Genomic DNA, 17,691 nt, shown 5'->3' with positions numbered 1-17,691 from the left:
TGGGTGACACGTTGTGCTGCCAAGGCGGTGGCACAGGATGCTGCTGGGACACCTCGTGCCTCTTTGATACCAAAGATGCTTTCAGGATAAAAGGGAATTTTTGGATACCTCAGTTGCTCTTCGCTGCTCTGGTGCCCCACAGCTGAGCCCAGTCACTGCTGCGACTCCTTAGGGTGACCTGGAGCTTCCTTGGTGCTGAAAAATGTGGGAAGAGCCTGAGTGGGGAGGGGACAGGGATGATGGACCTGCCACAGACATGAGCACCACTGTGGCCTCACAACTCCCCACTCAGCTCCTTCCACCCAGGGCTGGATCCAGTGGGGAAGGAGCAGCAGAGCCAAAGTGTTCAGTCCACACCTATTTTAATTAGTGTGGCTCACCCGTCTATAAAACACGTCCTTCCCCACCTGCCTGCCTGGGTTTCATTTTGCTGCTTTACCTGGCAGCTCCTGCCTCTTTCCTAATGAGTCTCACAGTCCCATTTCTCTGACTTCTCATTTTTTGCCTCACCCATGTTTTAATTGCACGGATTCCTTGGTGAAGTTGCTCCATTGCTGTTCCCCAGCCAAAGAGCTGCCTCTCTGCTCACTCTGGTTTTTGGTTCCTGCTGTCTCTCCTTGATGAGTTTATCCCCAACACTGATGAGTTTATCCCCCTCTCAGGGCCCTGCACTCCTTGACCAGGGAAGGATGGGAAGCAGGGGTGGTCTGGGAAAAGCTGTGTCTCCAGCAGGACAGAGCAGAGGTGTAGCCAGGTTCCCTCCCGTGTGCTGAGCTCTTCCTGCTGGGGATGAGCAGCTCAATCTCCCTGGGAAAACGAGGAAAATCAACCAAAGCTTGGAGACCCTTCAGGAAGAGCTATCACACCTTGTCCTTGTGAAAACAAGAGCTTTCATTTTCCTGCACTTGCTATCAGCTCTTCCTTTTGCTTCCCTTTCCCCTCTCCAGCTCCCTTCTGATACCCAACATCGTGTTCCTTTTGGCTTTAGCGCCCTTATCATTAATTTATGATTCCTCAGCCAGTCCATGACATTTGTCCTTCCCAAGGAAGTCACTCTGCTTTGTCCTCACACCGAGGACAGCAATCCGTGGTTACCCAGCTCAGCCTGGATCTCACAAGAAATGGGATTCCGACTGCTCAGTGCCCACCAAGCTGCACCAGCAGGTTCACTGAAACACAAGCTGGGCCAGTGCTTGGGACTGAGCTGTTTCCAGAAAGGAGAAGTATTTTTCAGTCTCTCTGAGCCCCTTGGACCAAGTGAGTGGGTTTTTACTGGATTAATTCACCATTCTGCCCCTCCAGATTCACAGGCAAAGCAGCTGCTCACCTCATCCTGAAGGCAGCAGGATTTCCTCTCCTGTCTTTCCCTAGGAATTGTAGAACAATTCATACCCAGTACTGATCCAAACCACGAGCAAAGCCCTCATCTCTGCCACTCACAACCCTAAATTACTGTCACATACTGGCTTTTCTTAAACCTCGACAAAGAACCTGTGCCATAAGGAGGAGAGCACACACACACACATTTTTACATATATATATATATTTATCCCACACACTGTGTCCCCACAGGTGTGCCCCAAGCACGAGTTAGGTACGAAGTTGATTTACTCTGACTTTACTCAGGCAGGGCAGGAGCAGGAGGTTACACACCTGCAGCAGTCTCGGGGGTGGCTGGAAATTCCTGAGGCTCTCCCTGAGGTTTGCCTCCCTCCAGGTCATCACTGCAGCCCTGTCCCTGCGTTCAGGAGTTTGCAGAGGCAAATGTTCAACCAGAAAAGGCTGAGCAGAAACAACCAGCCCTGGGGGAGAGGGTAACTGAGAACCTCAACAGGAGCCTCCCCCTCCCAGGCTCCAGATCTCATCTCCAGCTTCAAAAGAGGCTTGTCTTGGGGCAGAACCGTGAGACAGCAACCACATCCCAGAGTGTTCCCTGCGGGATCCCAGGGCACTGTCCTTTCCCAGCCTGTGTCCCACAGGAGCTCTGGTACCCTCTGCAGGCTCCGGGTGAACTCTGGCCACGTGCAGGAGTCTGGGGGGGACACAGGTCACGTTACAAGAGCACGTTAATTAATCAATCAGTGTTAATGCCAACAGCCCCCACTTGCAGAGGGCCACACAGAGGGCAATTCCCAGAGCCAGGGGCAGGAGGAGCCCAGCAGATCTTTATGTGCTTCCCCAGTTTTGGCAGGATTGGGTTTGGTACAACCAAAGCCTGGAGCAGGCAGGGAACCCAAAGCTGTGCCAGCTCCCTCTGCCCACCGAGGGCTCAGGAGGCGACGCTGGGGGAGGGTCACAGGTGACACAGGGACCAGGGCAGGAGCTTTTGGGTCAGCACCGATGGGAGGAACCACCCAGGCCAGCACAGCCCCTCTGCGCAGGGCTGGACACACAGGTGCCCCACTTTTCAGCACACCCAGCAGAGCTGGACTGTGCCCTCTCCCCTGAATGCACCCCTTCCACGTCCGCTGGCTGCCTGGAGCATGAATCCCAGCAGCTCCGAAGGGCAGCTGGACCATGAGTGACACGGGTCCAAGCAGCAGTGGGACATCACACCCCCTTCCAGACAAACGCTTCTGGATGTGGGACAAACAACAAACCCCAAGTAACCCTGCAAGGAAGGAAAGAGAAACAAGGAGGACACAACCACACACACACTTCTTCCTGGGATTTTTTTTGTTTTTATTGTTTTAGTCTTTTTTTTTTTCTTTTTTTTTTTCCATTTTTTAGTATGGAGGCTCAAGTATCAGATGTAGATTCAATTTAAGCTTTACAAAAAAAACAAAAAATCAAAACAAAAACCCCTTTTGCATTCCATAAAAATTGACAGAAAAGCGCCTTGGAACCAGGCTATAGAAGAGCAGAACTTTCAGCAGGTCTCCAAATCACCATCTCCTGCACATCTGGGTTACTCAGCATCGTACAACCCCAAGGAACACCCTCTCTTCCCTCCCTCCAGCCAGCCCCTGTGCCCAGCCCCCAAACATACGTGGAATAGATTATTTTTCTTTTTTTTTTTTTGTTTTTCCAGTTCTTCCTCTTTCACACACCACAGTATTTAATAAATTTTTGTTTTACATTTTTTACACCAATGTAACAAAAGGCAGGAGGGGGTGAGGGAGGAAAAGACAAACAATGATCCGTGGTGATGCATATAAATGGGGGAGGGTGGGGGGGGGGAAGAAAAAATAATACATGGACTTCTACAGAAACATAGCCTAAGGTCTCGATAGTAAAATGTGGTGCAAAGTAGGCCTCAGAGACTGAAAAAGTTTGTACAGCTTTATTCAGGGGGAGAGGATGGCGCTGCATGGAGAGTATTGGATGCAAATCGTGACGTGACGAACAGAAAAGGGCGGGGGATGATTCTCTACGAAAGGAATCTAACGAGTGCATGGCATGGCTGGTTAGCACGGACAGGACTTTAACTTTGCTGCTTTCTCTTCAAAGCCTCCACCAGGTCGTTTTTAAGAGCTTCTTGTTTTGATTTGTCTGCAAAAGTCTGCACAGACCTGCGGGGAAGAAGGAAAGGCGGGTCAGAGGCGGCGCAGGGGAGGGAAGGGTTGGGAACAGTCCTGGGAGTCAGGAGGAAGGAGAAGCCCCTCAGGCCAGGCTCAGCTCTGCCTGCTGGACCCCGGGAAGCAGAAGGCAACGTGAACACTCAGTGAGAACACAAAGCAAAACTCACTCTGGCAAGGATGGCACCAAAGGCTTCCCCCCCAGCTCCGCTCAGGCTGCCGGAGGGAGATCCCCAACATTTTGTGTTACAGACTGGAAGAAGCCCAGCATCCCACAGCGAAGGGGTTAGGTGCTCCTGCTCCCCCAGAGAAAACCCAGCCCCAGGCAGGAGAAGGGCCGGGCCAGGGAGCTCTGACCCTTCTGCAGACTGTTCACCCAGGCTCGCCTCGGAACCTCCCGCCGGCCTTTGCACCGGTGGGAAAAGCAGCCAGAGGTTCTGGTGTCCAGTTTGCCTTTTTTTGTACCTTCCCTAAGGAATGAGGGATCAAAGCAGCGGAAGAAGAGCAGAGATACTGTCACAAGGTTATTGCAGGGCTTCCCTTTGTCTGCAAGTACACAGCAAAAGCTCCACCTTTCAGGAATCACCTGGGTTCGGTGCCCTGGGAGCTGCTGTGGAGGAACCTCTGATTTCAATGAGACAGTAAGTAATTTCCACTTTTAGAAAGGCCTCTCTTAAATAAATTGATAGAATGGGTTCTATCAAGAACCAGACTCTTCCAGAGTGGCTACCACAGAGAAGTGGAAGGATGCAGTTGGGTAGGATTTCTCTCCACCTAAACCACAATTCCCAGCCTTTACAGTACCTGGGATAGTGGAAGATCTCCCTGCCCGTGGCAGGGGGTTGGAATTGGATGAGCTTTAAGGGCCCTTCCAACCCAAACCAGTCTGGGATTCTGTGATTCAGAGCGACCTTATTTTCCCTGGTTGCTGTCTCCTGTAAACAAGGCTGCTCTTTGTGGTGGTGATTTTCCTACCATTTTTATAACAGTATTTCCATTCTCTTGCCTCTGGAGACTTCTGCTGCTTTAATAAGAACATATACATTTATATTTGCATTTGTCACAGGCTGCAGTGTTTCTTGGCCACTATCAACAAACAGTGAGTTTCCCCCTTTGTCAGCTGAATGTGTTTGAAAAAACATCTGTAACTCGTTAGAACTGGAGTGGAAGGTTAGGCTGGCTCGGGGTTAGTCACTGCCGTGCGCCCCTGACACTCAGAGCTCCAGAGCAAACGAGAGCACAGCAACAAATCCCCTTGGAGGCTGTGCAGAGCACAAGCAAGTGGAGGCTGGGAATGTCTGAGTGAGCTTGAGCAGGACTGGGTTTCAAGCTCCACGGAAATTCAAAATCCACCAGGCCCATGGGGACGGGCGTGTGGGCGAGCGCACGTTTACTCTGAAGTCATGGGAAGTACCAGTCATTTTTGTTTTCCAAACTGTGAGACTCCCAAGATTTCATTCTGCAGGGAGGACACTGGGATTACAGGGAATTTCTCCACGGAAGTGGTGTACCACAGGTGTAAGAAACTGCTGGTGTCCAAGGGACAGAGTCCCGGGGCTCCTGGATCGGATCAGCCCAATCCAACACCACTCCAGGCATGGGACCACGGGCCCCTTTCCTGCTCCCAAGCCAGAGTGCAAAGTGCTAAATCCTGCCACAGTTCCGAGCGTGAGGTTTCCACGGGGGAGGAGCCAACAGCTGAAACAAGAACCCCAGCGTTCAGAGGCCGCACTGAGAAGGAACCCGGGGCTGAGCGGGCGGCGCCGGGGCCGCTCCGCCTGCGGGATTAGGGGTTAGTTCTTCCCGGTTACCATGCAGGGGCTGGGCTGGTGAGTCCTGGTTTAGTGCTGGCTCACACCTCACAGGCAGCGAGGGTACCTGGATTGGTTTAGTTATCAGGCTGGATGTAGATCTGGCGCTGGGTCAACACTTGAGAAAGTTCCCTCTGCAACTGCTTATACTTTTGGTTGTCGGGAATAGCATCGATAGATCTACAGAGAGCAGTGGGAAACCAGGGAGCAAACAGGGAAAAGAACAGTCAGAAGAGCTCAGTAACACGGAGCTGGGGCTCTGGGAGCCACCAGGGAGGAGAAGGGGACACACACAGGTGAGAAGGAGCAGGGAAAGGCTGGAGGAGCCGGGTGTTTCCATCAGGAGCTGCCCACAGGGCCGGGACTGAGACTGAGGGATGGGGAGACAGCAGAGATTCAACCACAACGGCTCAAGGCAATGCTCACAAGAGAAAGACTCTTATTACAGATTCCCTCTGAGGTTAATAAATGCTTCCTGGCTAAACCCTGCTCAGCACAAAGGAAACTGAGGCTGTTCTGAGCTGGGCTTGCGGCAGAACAAATATTTAATTAACACATTTTTCTCTCTTCTTCCACATCTCAGTGTGTGAGAGAAGAGCAGAGCATTTATTTGTGCCCTTTGGTTATTCTACATTACCCCACTGTGCTGGGAGGTCTCTCTGCACTTTACAGAGAAGTGATTTGGCATCACAGTTCTGTGCTTTCCTCTGTGAGCATGAGAATTACCAGCTTGGGATTTCCATGTCCAATTCCTGCCCAGGAATGAGCAGGGATTGAAAAGCACAGCACAGTTTCCCTCCACAAAGGGCAGAGGGAATTTAATCTCTTCTCATACACTGTATTTTGACCAGTGGTATTGAGAGAACAAAGAATTTAAATCAAAGTCTAAATACCACAAACCACTCATGTCTTAACTTAAGTCATGTCATGACTTAATTCTGGGACTGTTTTTAAGGGTAGCAGAAAGAGAAGACAGAATTCAAGTGCAGCTTGCAGGACTGTGAAGAATAAAACTGATGAAAAATAATCTGAAAGTACAAGTGTTAGTCGGGCTGTTTCACTCCCTGTGAGGGAACAAGGGATTAAAACATTGCTTCAGGTTTCTGCAGTAGAAGAGTTCCCTGAACTCCACACAGCAAATCCTGTCCCAAAGCACAGGGAGGGGAAACAAAAGCAGCTCAAGGCTGGGGTGGCACCACAGGGATGGGAAGGGTCCCCCACCCACTGCAGCTCCCTTACCTCAGCCCATTAACGATGTCCTTTGTTTTTCCAAAATAAATCTCATTCAGTGTACTTCTGATTTTGTTTTCCATGTCCTGGGAAAAAAAAGTAAGACAGCAGCTGTTTAGTCACCTCAGCTGCTGGCAGGGATGGTGCAGCACTGGCGTCCCTGTGACCACAACACCCGGAGCACCCCCAGCACTCAGATTCCCCCAAACCCACAGGGACCCAGCCTCTCTGCCCCTGTCAAAGGCTTTGTTCCTGCTCCCTCCTCCCAGCCCATCTCTCCGGGCTCGGACCTCTCTGCACCACGAGAGGGCAGCTTCTCTCCAGCATTCCTCGTTCTGCTGAGAAGGAAAACGCCTCTCGCCCCAGCCTGCCCGTGCACTGGACGGACTCCAAGTGCCAAGTCAGTCCTTCAGGATAACCAACAGTCCACAGTTCTGTGCTGAGGGGTGACTTCGGGTTTTTGACTCGTTCCTTAAAGCTCCAGGACAGAGCTCTGAGAGAGATCTTGTAACAAAGCAGCTTTTTTTTTGTTACGTTGCTTTCACTCAAGCAAAAAACTTTAAAAAGGGATCCAAAAAGTAGCAGCTGCCTTTTTTTAATTTCCCAGTTCCCTTAAAAATGCATCACAGTTGAGAATTTCCTCCTTTCTTGGTTATAACCATCAAGGAAATGTGGAACACCTTCACTCAGGACAGAGCAGTGAAACAGCAAAGTGGTGCTGCACCTTCTGAGCAGCTGCCACAAAATCCAACACTAAACCCAATCCCAGGGGACTCCATAAGCACTTGACTCACACTGAACTTTCAGTCCAAGGGACAGTGGTGTGTAGCAACCTGACTTGAAATAATTCTCCCCAAAAGTGGCTGCAGAAGGGTGGGAAGTTGTTAATTAGTGCTCAGGAAAGGAACACCCATCTCCCAGGAGGTCACTGCAGAGCTGACACAACACCAAGGGCAGAGGGGTGGCTTTGTACCCCCAAACAGCTGGAAGTGATGGAAGGAGAGCACTGAGCCATCACACACCGAGCAACAACAGGAACGAAAAAGCTGTTTGTAAAGAGAAAGCAACAAAATTCTGAAGGATGGGGCCAAATCTGGGCAGAAGAACCTCACTCACCTCTACCAAGCGCCCGATATTGGCTATGTGCGGAGAGGAGTCACTCACAGTCTCGTCCTTCTCCATCTGCAAAGGAAAGCACAGACCCATCTGTCACAGGAATCCCAGGGCAGTGTCCAGGAGCGGTGGGGGAAGGGTCTCACCAGCTCCTCCAGTGTGCAAGCAGAGGAGAACACGGTGAGGAACTGCCAGCACTTGCCACGGGCACATGTTGGTAACGGAGATGTGGTGGAATAAAAACCAGGAATCAAAACAACCCCTGCTCAGACAGACCCCACAACAGCCAAGGGTCTTCTGCAGGAGAAATTCAGAGCTGGAACAACTGAAGTGGACAAAGACCCCAGTGCCCTCAGTGAACAGGACACAGGTCCCTGAGGCAGGTGAGATCTTTCACCCCAACATCAGAACTGGGAGCTGGAACTGCAGCTGCAACACACTCGCTTGATTCCATCTGACTTCGCCTCATGGAACATCCATGCCATGGCCCTCCATGGTCTGTGCTAAGGGAAAGTCCATCTTCCCCAGTTCTTGAGGTGAAAATTGTGGCCAAGACACAGCCAAGCTGTTGAACAACGAACATCAGACCCAGGAACCTCAGCAAGATTTGCTGAGGCAGCATGAAAACAAAACTGGGAGGCAAATGCAGTGGGAAGAACAGTCTTCAAAGGGTTTTACTAATCCCACTGAATTCTCTTATCCATCTGTTCCTATCCCTCCCTCAGGGCAGAGTTTAAAAATCTGGGCCAGCTACAGGTTTCTGCTAATAAGCCAAGTCTGTAACAGGCTTGGGGAAGCGTGTAATTTAGTTGGACCCCCGAAGGCAAAAGATAACCTGGAAGAGAGGGAGAAAGAGCAGCAGGACGTTTAATTGTGCCTTTAGACTGTTTACATGGAGTGGAGACACGTTGCCTGGAGAAGGGATCCAGCTGCAGTGCAGGGACAGTGTAAACCTCAACTACACAAACACACACATTATAGGCAGTTTGGGAACCATCAGCAAATTGCCCAAATCTGGGGCAGCTGGGAGCTGGCAGTGGGGCAGTTACTGCCACAGGCTCCCTGCTGTGCCTCCTCCACACCTGGACAGGCCCAGCTCCATGGTAAGAAGCAGAATCTGAAAATAGAATTAATTTTTTTTGAAAAACGTGTATTATTACATCTCCATAAAAACTGCTGCCAGAAGGAAAACATTTTTATGTGCTCTGGAAGGCCAGATGTTACGAGAGGCTGTTTAATGGAGTGCAGAGTCAGGATCAGCCATGTCCTACAAACAGTTGGGTTTTGTTGAGTTGTTGGGGTTTTTAAAGGTTCCTTCCGGTGGCTGGCACTGCACAGGCTCAAGCAGCAGCAGGACTTTTGCTGCTTAAATACAGGGGTTGGTTTGCTTCAAGAGGAAATTCCCTCTGTAGGCTGATGTTAAGGAGCAGCTCATCTCCCCACTGTCACTCCCCACCTGCCTGCTGGGCTCAGCCAAACCCCAGGCTGAGCCAAGTCCCGGCCCAGTCCCAGCCCAGTCCCGGCCCTCCCGCGGCAGATCCAGGGCCTGGCTCCCCTGCCTGGCTCCCCCAGCCATCTGCTCTGAGTCTGACTCACAGGGAAACTCACTCCTCTGGGATAGCTCGAGGGCTGGCTGGTCATTTTGGATGTTTCCTGCACGGAATAAAGCAGCTGTCTGGGCTTTCTGTAAGCGTTATTTGGAGGAATAATACCAAGAGAGATATTTAAGCTGGATAAACACTTTGTTTCATCATGAAAGTGTCTGAAAATACCAGGGAAGGTAGAAGGGAACTCATCCTCCATTTTGCTCTGAAAAACCAACAACACCCACAGCTGCTCTGGCCACGGAGCAAAGTGAAAATCCCTTTAATGAAACACAAACAGCAACGTGTGCCAAGGGCTCCCAAAGCAGTGGGCAGGCTGAAGGCTCCAGGTGGAAAATATGTGGAATTATTTGGATATCAGTAAGGCAAAATTTGGCCTGTCTCTCCAGCACTTATTTCAAACTATAACCAGATAAATGGAGGTTGTGATTTCTGCAGGGCTTGCTCAGAACTGACCCCATCCCTTCACAGAGATTTGCTCTCACCAATGTAACCAAACACATCCCATTTCCTCTGCCAAACTCTCCAGCCATAACCATGGGCAAACCTGGGGATGCTACACGACCTTTACCTGCCACTTTCCGGACCTCCTCAACTCCTCTGCTCCTTTTTTCTAAACTATTACAGAACTGAACCTCTGTGAAATCCATACGGGACCTCAAAGCCCATCCCATTCCACCACACCTTCCACTGACCCAGCCTGGCCTTGGACACTTCCAGGGATCCAGGGGCAGCCACAGCTGCTCTGGGCAGCCTGAGAGGTGCCAGGGCCTCCCCACCCTCATGACAGGAAAGTGAGGCAGAAATAATTCCCTAGACAACCCCTGTCAGCACATTCCTGCTGTCCCCGCACCCAAACACTGCTCAGCTGGTGATGAGAGAGACTCCAGGAGCTGAGGGGGAGCTCCAAGATCACAAGAAGATCCCACTGGTGGAAAACCAAAGCTACAACATCTGGAAGTCGGTGGGATGGGCCTTTCCATGAAAGCTGCCCTTGATGGAAAGGGATGAGTCTCCTAATTGCCCAGGGATTTCCCTGTGATGATAAATGGCACAATGGCTCTGCTGGGGTTTCACTGAGCAGCAGCAGCAGATCCCAGGGCAGCTCTTCCTGCTCACAGGGACTGCTCAGTTTGCACAGCCCAGCCTTCATCCAGCTCTGCAAAACCTCCTGTCCTCGCTAGAGAGTGTTCCAAGTTCAAAAATCAACATGTCTGTGCTACTTTAATCCCAAATCTCAGGCCTCACTTCCCTATGACTTTACATCCTCCCCTTCCCACATCTCCAAATATAAATAAACTGTAGGTTTGGAGCCAACTTCTTTCTCAGCAAACTCACTTCCTCAGGGCTCATCCTGGCTCAGGAAACCCACACACAGGTTCTTTGTGCACGAGGACAGCTCAGGAAGGCACCTGCTCGTCCTGCTTGGGAGGAGGGGGCTGCAGAAGCCCATCCAGCAAAGTGCAGTGCTGACTGTTTGCCAGGAAATGGGGAGCCTTTACATCTCCTTTGCATGAAGTGAAACAGGATCACACAGCTGCTCTTACCTTAAATAAAAGTGCAGCCTAATGAAAGCTCAAAATGCAGCCAAAGCCGTTCGGAGCCATGGTGAACGACACAAGCGATTCCAGTGTACACAAAGGGGACAGGACCCCGAAATCTGCCAGGGAAATCATCTGCCAAACATCTGGCTTCAATCAGGAGGGGTGGGAGGTACCTGCAGTCCCCAGAGAACGTGCAAGGTAATTGAAAAGCTGCTGGCACGTTTCATTTCCCTGCAAGTCTTGCTCTCTGCGTCCTCTCTGGCAGTATTTATGGAGAACAACATTTGTTCCTAAAAATTACAGCTAAACTGGGCAAGGGAGAGTCTCTGCCCTACAGAGGCACTGCTGCAGCCAGGACCTAATGAAGTGCCCAGTGTGAGGACGTCACTTCAGCTGTAACTCTCCCGAAGTTTTCAGGGCAGAATTACAATCCATGGATCCTGTGTGCCTGGAGCTGGCTAAGAATCGATCTCATCCTCTCAGGGTAAGTTAATACCTGCACATACATAAAGCAATTATGCATACAGATAAATTATATAAAGGAGTGGATGTGACAACACACAGGGGTCTGTGTTGCACACTCCTGTGTGTGTTTATACACCCACTTCTCTACTGGATCAGGACAGAATCTGGAATTCTGTAATTGAACTGATAAAGCAAAAACCTGAAATTCCAAAATCCGCCAAGTGAACTAAATCAAAGCTACACCAAGGGGAGTTTTCAGCTTCCTAAAACAGGCTGAATCCTCTATGTATAAAGGCTGAATCCCTTTCCTTACTCTGTCCACTCACAAATGTAAAATGTTTGTTTCCTCCTAGAAACAGAGACAACTCATACTGTAGCAGATGAAAAATTGCACTGGGAAAACCAAGGAAAAGTAGTTCAAGGCACTGGAAGAGAGATGTCAACTGCCAGTGTATGAAATAAAATAGACACAGGCCAGGGATGTGACCTTTGAGCAGCATCGACCCAGGAGGTACCACCACATGGCCCCAAGGCAGCTGCAGGAACACTCCAAGAGACTGCCAGAATCCTGGAATGGTTTGGGTTGGAAGGATCAAAGCTCACCCAGTGCCACCCCTGCCATGGGCAGGGACACCTTCCACTGTCCCAGGTTGCTCCAAACCCTGTCCAGCCCGGCCTTGAACACTGCCAGGGATCCAGGGGGCAGCTACAGTAACAAACACAGTGTCTTGAAGAGAGAGGAAAAAAAATCATTCTCAAGAATTCAGTGCAGCATTCAGGAACAGCCCAAGTGGAGCCTTGCAGGACCGAGTCTGGGGATATTCAAGAAAGGCAGAGTTTTTCCAAATGGTCTTGACCAAAGGCAACAAAAAGCCCCTGTTTGTGCCGGGTGCAGGGCAACAATCTCCCACCTCCTGGAAGTGACTGCGCAGACCAGCCATTCCCAGACCCTTATTCCAGCTCCAAGCTCAGCTGCACCACGTGGCACTCCCTGAGCCGTTCCTTTGGCCTGTTCCTGGCCACCAAGTGAATCACTCATCAGCACTCACAAAATACCCCCCTTGCAGCTACGAGGCCAAGCTGGTTTCGCAGCAGTGGCTCTCGCAGACTTCCCTCTGCAAGCACTGCGAGGCTGCTCTGCCATCAGGTTGTAAGCCAGGATATGACCGAGCTTGTGAACACTTCAAAAGCTTCCTCTCAAACATGAGGACATCTGCTACTCTCATTTTAGGATCAAAGGTGGTCAAGTAGCTTAAACACTGAGTTGACCAAAACCACGTAAATTTACCACGTACAAAGTTTTTTCAAAATATTACTGATATTGCCAAGGTGAAACTGTAACATGCCATCCAAGAGGTAACTAAAACCATGTTCTTCTGGTGGCTCAGTTTGCTGCAGGCTGTATAAAGGGCTGATCAAAAGAGTTGAAATAAAACTTGCAGTCCCTTGGGTGATGTGGCAAACTGGATTTGGGCAAAGCCCAAGCTTTTGCAGTCAGGAGTTTAGTCCAGCTGCAGGTAAATTTCCAGCTGGGGACAAACAGCTCCTCCTCACACAGAACACCTCAAGGCAGAGTGCAGATTGCAGATTTCTGCTGGAATGTGCCCCCCAGGTTCCCCTGTTTGTGCAGGAGCCGTGTGTGCATCCTCACCCTGGCGCTGCTGCGCCGTTACTGACATTGGAACCAGGCCCTGGCTTAATGCACCACATCTGAATCCAATGTTCTGCTCTTAAAATGATGACAGAAGCATGAATCTCCCCACCGAAGCTTTGAGAGGGAAAGTCAAACCAAACAAGGCCCAGCAGCCCAGGCCAAGGTGTACTGAGGACACCCATTCTCCACAGGCCCTTGTTTTCCTTGGCACAGCTCGGGCTCCAGAGGCCACGGCCAGAGTCAAGCCCTTGGCCTGCACTTCACAGCTCTGATTTACAGGATTAGCAAGGCCTGTGATTAAATATTTGTCCGGGTCACCATAACTCGGGTGTAATTACTGCAAAAAGAGTCAAAAAAAAAAGGCTCAAAACTGTCTCCAGATGCCTTTTTCCTTCGGTTGCTTTTCCATCAGCTTCTTCAAGGTCAACAACGTGGAAAGAAAAATCACCCAGGCTGGGGCAAGCTGTGCAAGACTAACCCAATTTCAGTCCCTCTCTGCAATCCCAGACCCTCCTTGCCTTCACCTGGCTCAAACCTGTACAAAACCATGAGGTTTTTAACAGAGTCTGCATTGTCCTTTGTATGGAAAGCCCCAGCCTGCCCTGGGAAGGCTCATAAAGGAGTTTCAGCTGCTGCCAATCTCTCCAGTCACTCATGACCTTACAATGTGCCTCCTGTCCTCCAGAGTTTATTACTCTGCTCGAGTCACTGACTTCCACAGCCCAAAGCAACCCCAATTCATCAGCAGGGAGACAGAAGCCTTTGGCAGGTGGTGGGGCAGGAGCAGCTTCATCCAAGGAAGTCCAGTTCAGGAGATGCTGCCTGTCAGGGACCCAGCAGCACTGCTGAGATCAGCCAGTCTGGCACCTTCCTGCTGCAAACCAGCTCTCAGGAGGCAGTCAAAGTAATTAATGCTGGCACAAAACACCCAAATGTTTAGGACAGATTTATCTTATTTTTTTTAGGAGATTTTTTAAAATCAGTGTCCTGGTACTGCAGGAAGAAAACACTAAAGGAAGATACTGTATAATTGATGTCCTTAAAAAATCCTACAGTCAGTGCAAAACACAGGTTTGTTCACAGTGGTTTTGCCGGCTTTTAAAAGAGAGACATAAGAAAAGAGGTCATCCTGTACTTTTATAATCCTATTGGAATCTTCCAGTGAGAAAGTGGGCAAATCTTACAGATAAAAATATCTGCAACTTGCATGGAAGTATAAAACTCAGGAATACCAAAGGACAAACTGAGATTTACAAGCAAGTCTGAACTCCCGTTGAATGTTCTGTATTTTTAATTGCAAGCTCCACTGTGTCAAGCACAGTTCAAGGGGCTTTCTGGTAATTACACACTGCATTCACCATTTCACTGGGCTGCAGAACAGCAGGAGAAGAGATGTTTATACAACACCTCACAAAACCAATGCTTTTGTGCCTGACTGGGGCTGCTGGGTGTGGAAGTGAGGGAAGGGCTGCCTGGCTCTGCCAGCACCCTGCAGGACACAGCCATACCTGTCTGGTGAGGCTCCCCCCCAGGTTCATGGTACCAGAGCCAGTTTTATTGGTCTGCAGCCACAGCATCACTGTGGAGGTCAGCTTGTAATGGGCAGTGCGGCCACTGGACTTCTCCTGCAAGTGGAAGGGAACAAAAGGGGACAGAGACAGAAGGTTAAAATCCCTGCTAAAGCTGAATGGGGGCTGGCCTGGCAGACCCCACAAGCAACAGGACAGGTCGGTCTAACCCCCCCTCATACAGCACTGTCTCTTAAAGACAATTCCAAATGTGTACATTCCTCTAATTTTCTCTAATTTTCCAAAGCAAACCTAGTTAGAGCAATTTACCCTCCTATTACCTTGTTTTTATTACCTAATTAGTGATATTTATCTGTAGCCCTTTATGTTAAACCCCCCCAATCTCAGGATCACATGCACAGAAAGTAACATACTTTCAATTCTTCTGGGATTCTTTTTGATTACAGCCCTGACTTATCTCTATCCAAATTGCTTCGGGGCATTTTCAAAAATTAACAGGGGAAAGAAGTTTACAGCCCTGACACAATATTGCATTGTTCAGTAGAACACCTGTGCTCCTTAATTGTCTGGAATTAACTGGGTTTTGTTTTCACTTGCGTGTATCAGCTGCCCCAGAGGCTGTACCTGAACCTCCACCACGTGGATGGAATCCCAGCATCCCTTAATCTTCTTTGATCCATCTCCAGCTTTCTTAATGAGGATCACCCCGGCAAAGCCATGATCCAGATCCCAGAGGTAGACAGAGGAGACTCCACCTTCAAAATACCTGCAGGATGCAATCCAAAGGCAAGTTAAAAGCAAGCAGGACCCAAGCCAGAGTCAGATATTGATAATAATAACAATCATCTTAAATAAGCACAATTTCTAAGTCCTAATACAGGTTATTTTCTTCTTTCAAGACAGCACTCTCTCCCAGTTACACACCCAGAAACACAGCAGTTCAAATCACTTCATAATGCAGAGACTTTAATTACAAAACAACTGCACATTTCTCTGAAGGAGAACAAAGGTCTGGTGAGAACCAGAGCTATGTACAGAATTCTACAGGACTTGAGCAAACAATTTCTCTGATTCCAATTACCTACAACAGCTGGTAAAAGCACGAGCTACAAAGTGGGCTGAGAGTAAGGCTTTATTTCACAATTTGGTCTTTTTTTCCCCCTCTTTTCCCTCGCTATTGGCAAAGTCTGGAAGTTCTTTACAGCAAAGTTCACTAATTAAGACAAAAGGGAGCAAGTAAGTAACTTTATGTTGCTGCCTCAAAAGTCTGTGTGAAGCTGACATTGATTTACTGCAAAGGGAGCAGAACTGAAACCAAGGATCTCAGAAATGTAGAGATGCTGTTGAGGTTTTATTATTCCAGCATCAGATACGGGAAACACGAGAAAATAAACCAGACTGCCTCAATCTCAGGTGTCTGCTGCTAAAAGTACACTCAGAAAACCAAGAGAGCAATGGGATCCGTGGAGCCCCACTCCCTCTGGATGACACTGGTGCAGATGGAAAATGCACTTAGTAAAATAATGGTAAGCAACCCAAGACTGCTGGAAGAAAGATGCACAAGGAGTAATTTTGTCTTCTAGAAAACTGGAATTGCAACCCACAGCACTTTACCCCTTCCATTCTCCAGTTACCAAACAGCCATAGGGAGGATGAAGGAAAAGGGAATAAATGCTCTTTCATGGCACACAACTCTCAGATCTCAGGGATGACCATGGCACACAAGGATCACGTGGAAAGGAGGAGAGGCAACTTCATGAACAACACAAAATGTTGGTAGTCAGACTTTTCATTGCCTGCAGGAGGGCAAAATCTCATCATCCAAAGACACAAGGAGCTGCCAGGACTGACAGTCCCCAGCAGCTGAGAGGACCAGGCAGATGAACCTGGTCTGTGCTCTGTCTCTGACTGTCACACACACCTGGGAGTGACCACGGGCTCCTCTCCTGCAAGAGAGGCAATCATCCCTCCCGGCCAATGAAACAATTACCGAACCTCTGTGCTCCCCTCCTTCCCACCCACAGGCCTTCCAGCTGTGAATGGTGCTTAAAAGTCCATTTACTGCACAGTTTGGAGCTCACGTACTACCTCGAAGCACTGTGGACTTGAGCACATTAACCCACCCTTGCCAACAGTCAGGAGAAAAGGCACTGGGAAGTGAATGCCAGCGACACTTTCAACACTTCCAGCACATTCCCTGCCCTCACAGACCAGCCCAATGTGTTTCAAGAGGGCAGAGCTACCAAAGAGCCCAAATTCCCTTTAACTGCAGACATCCAAGCCTCTATCCAAATCAGTGCTGACCTCAGGAGGGGTAAACAACTTCCTGCTAACTCACCACAGCCTTTTATTTGCAATGGGTGGCTCTGCCTCTCCTCACCAAGCTCAGCCCTGCCAGTTCAGGACCCACTGCTCCGTGGCACTTGTCAGCCACTGCTAACACAGCAAAGCCCTCTTCTGCCCAGCCACGCTAAAACCAGGCTTCCAGCAGGCAACTTCAACCTAACAAACCAACAAACACCCTTTTTATATCCCCTGGGGAATTCCCAAATGGATTTTGGTTAATGCAGTTAATGGGAATTCCAGTCCTGCAGTGAACCTCAGCTCCAACCTAAGTGACCCCTCCTTTGGCAGTGGGAATCAAAGGCCAGAGAGAAGCAGTTATTGTCCCTTCTCAGAGTGAGATTGCTTAAAAAAAATATATATGTAACATATTCTTTTTCATATACAGTATCAGTGAATCCACTCAAAATAAACTGGCAGGCACTGAGAACATTACAGCGTGCACAGACAGTTTCCCCATTACCCACTTTACAACCTTGCTACGAGCATGAAACATTAATTAAGAGAGGGACCGAAACAAGGTTTTGGGAAATTTATTCTTACCTACTGTACTTTGATCCTAATGACATGAAACAGGAAAAAAATAATTTTTATGTGGTTCACCTTTATGAGATTTTACATAAAGGCTTTTGTGGGTATTTTAAGAATGTGCTAAAATGTTGTCTGAAACCACATAAAACCATGTGAAGAACCCCCCGCCAGAACCAACAGCGCACACATGGAAACGCTTTAACTGCCTTTGGAGATCTAATGAATCAAATATAGTATTAATATTGTTTTAAATACCAACATGCTATTTCAATAAAGCTGCTTTGCCATGGCCAGACCCAGGATCTGGAGACTGGAACAACAATGCCAGTGATTGAATCCAAGGCACGCC

General features: G+C 49.2%; 1 protein-coding gene across 2 annotated transcripts in view; it reads right to left on the bottom strand.

Annotated features, from left to right (window-relative positions):
• Nucleotides 1-2,661: 2,661 nt before the first annotated feature.
• The window catches only part of CAPZB (capping actin protein of muscle Z-line subunit beta), a 57,294-nt gene continuing 42,264 nt past the window's right edge, over nucleotides 2,662-17,691 (bottom strand). Inside the window, exons 5-10 of one of the 2 annotated variants that reach the window (XM_042015824.1) lie at nucleotides 15,093-15,234; nucleotides 14,448-14,564; nucleotides 7,676-7,741; nucleotides 6,569-6,645; nucleotides 5,397-5,509; nucleotides 2,662-3,512 (exon numbers count right to left, since the gene is read on the bottom strand). In XM_042015824.1, coding sequence (XP_041871758.1) covers nucleotides 5,407-5,509; nucleotides 6,569-6,645; nucleotides 7,676-7,741; nucleotides 14,448-14,564; nucleotides 15,093-15,234 — 505 coding nt within the window. In that variant the 3' untranslated portion in view covers nucleotides 2,662-3,512; nucleotides 5,397-5,406. The remainder of the gene's footprint in view (nucleotides 3,513-5,396; nucleotides 5,510-6,568; nucleotides 6,646-7,675; nucleotides 7,742-14,447; nucleotides 14,565-15,092; nucleotides 15,235-17,691) is intronic. The other variant, XM_042015825.1, reaches the window with a different exon arrangement.

This window comes from Corvus kubaryi, unplaced genomic scaffold (genome assembly GCF_017639235.1).
Source record: "Corvus kubaryi isolate FWS band 111438036 unplaced genomic scaffold, C.kubaryi_AGA036_p1.0 split3-37344, whole genome shotgun sequence".
NCBI classification, from domain to species: domain Eukaryota; kingdom Metazoa; phylum Chordata; class Aves; order Passeriformes; family Corvidae; genus Corvus; species Corvus kubaryi.
Note: the sequence above shows the minus strand (reverse complement) of the source record. Positions and strands in the feature narration are given on the sequence as shown.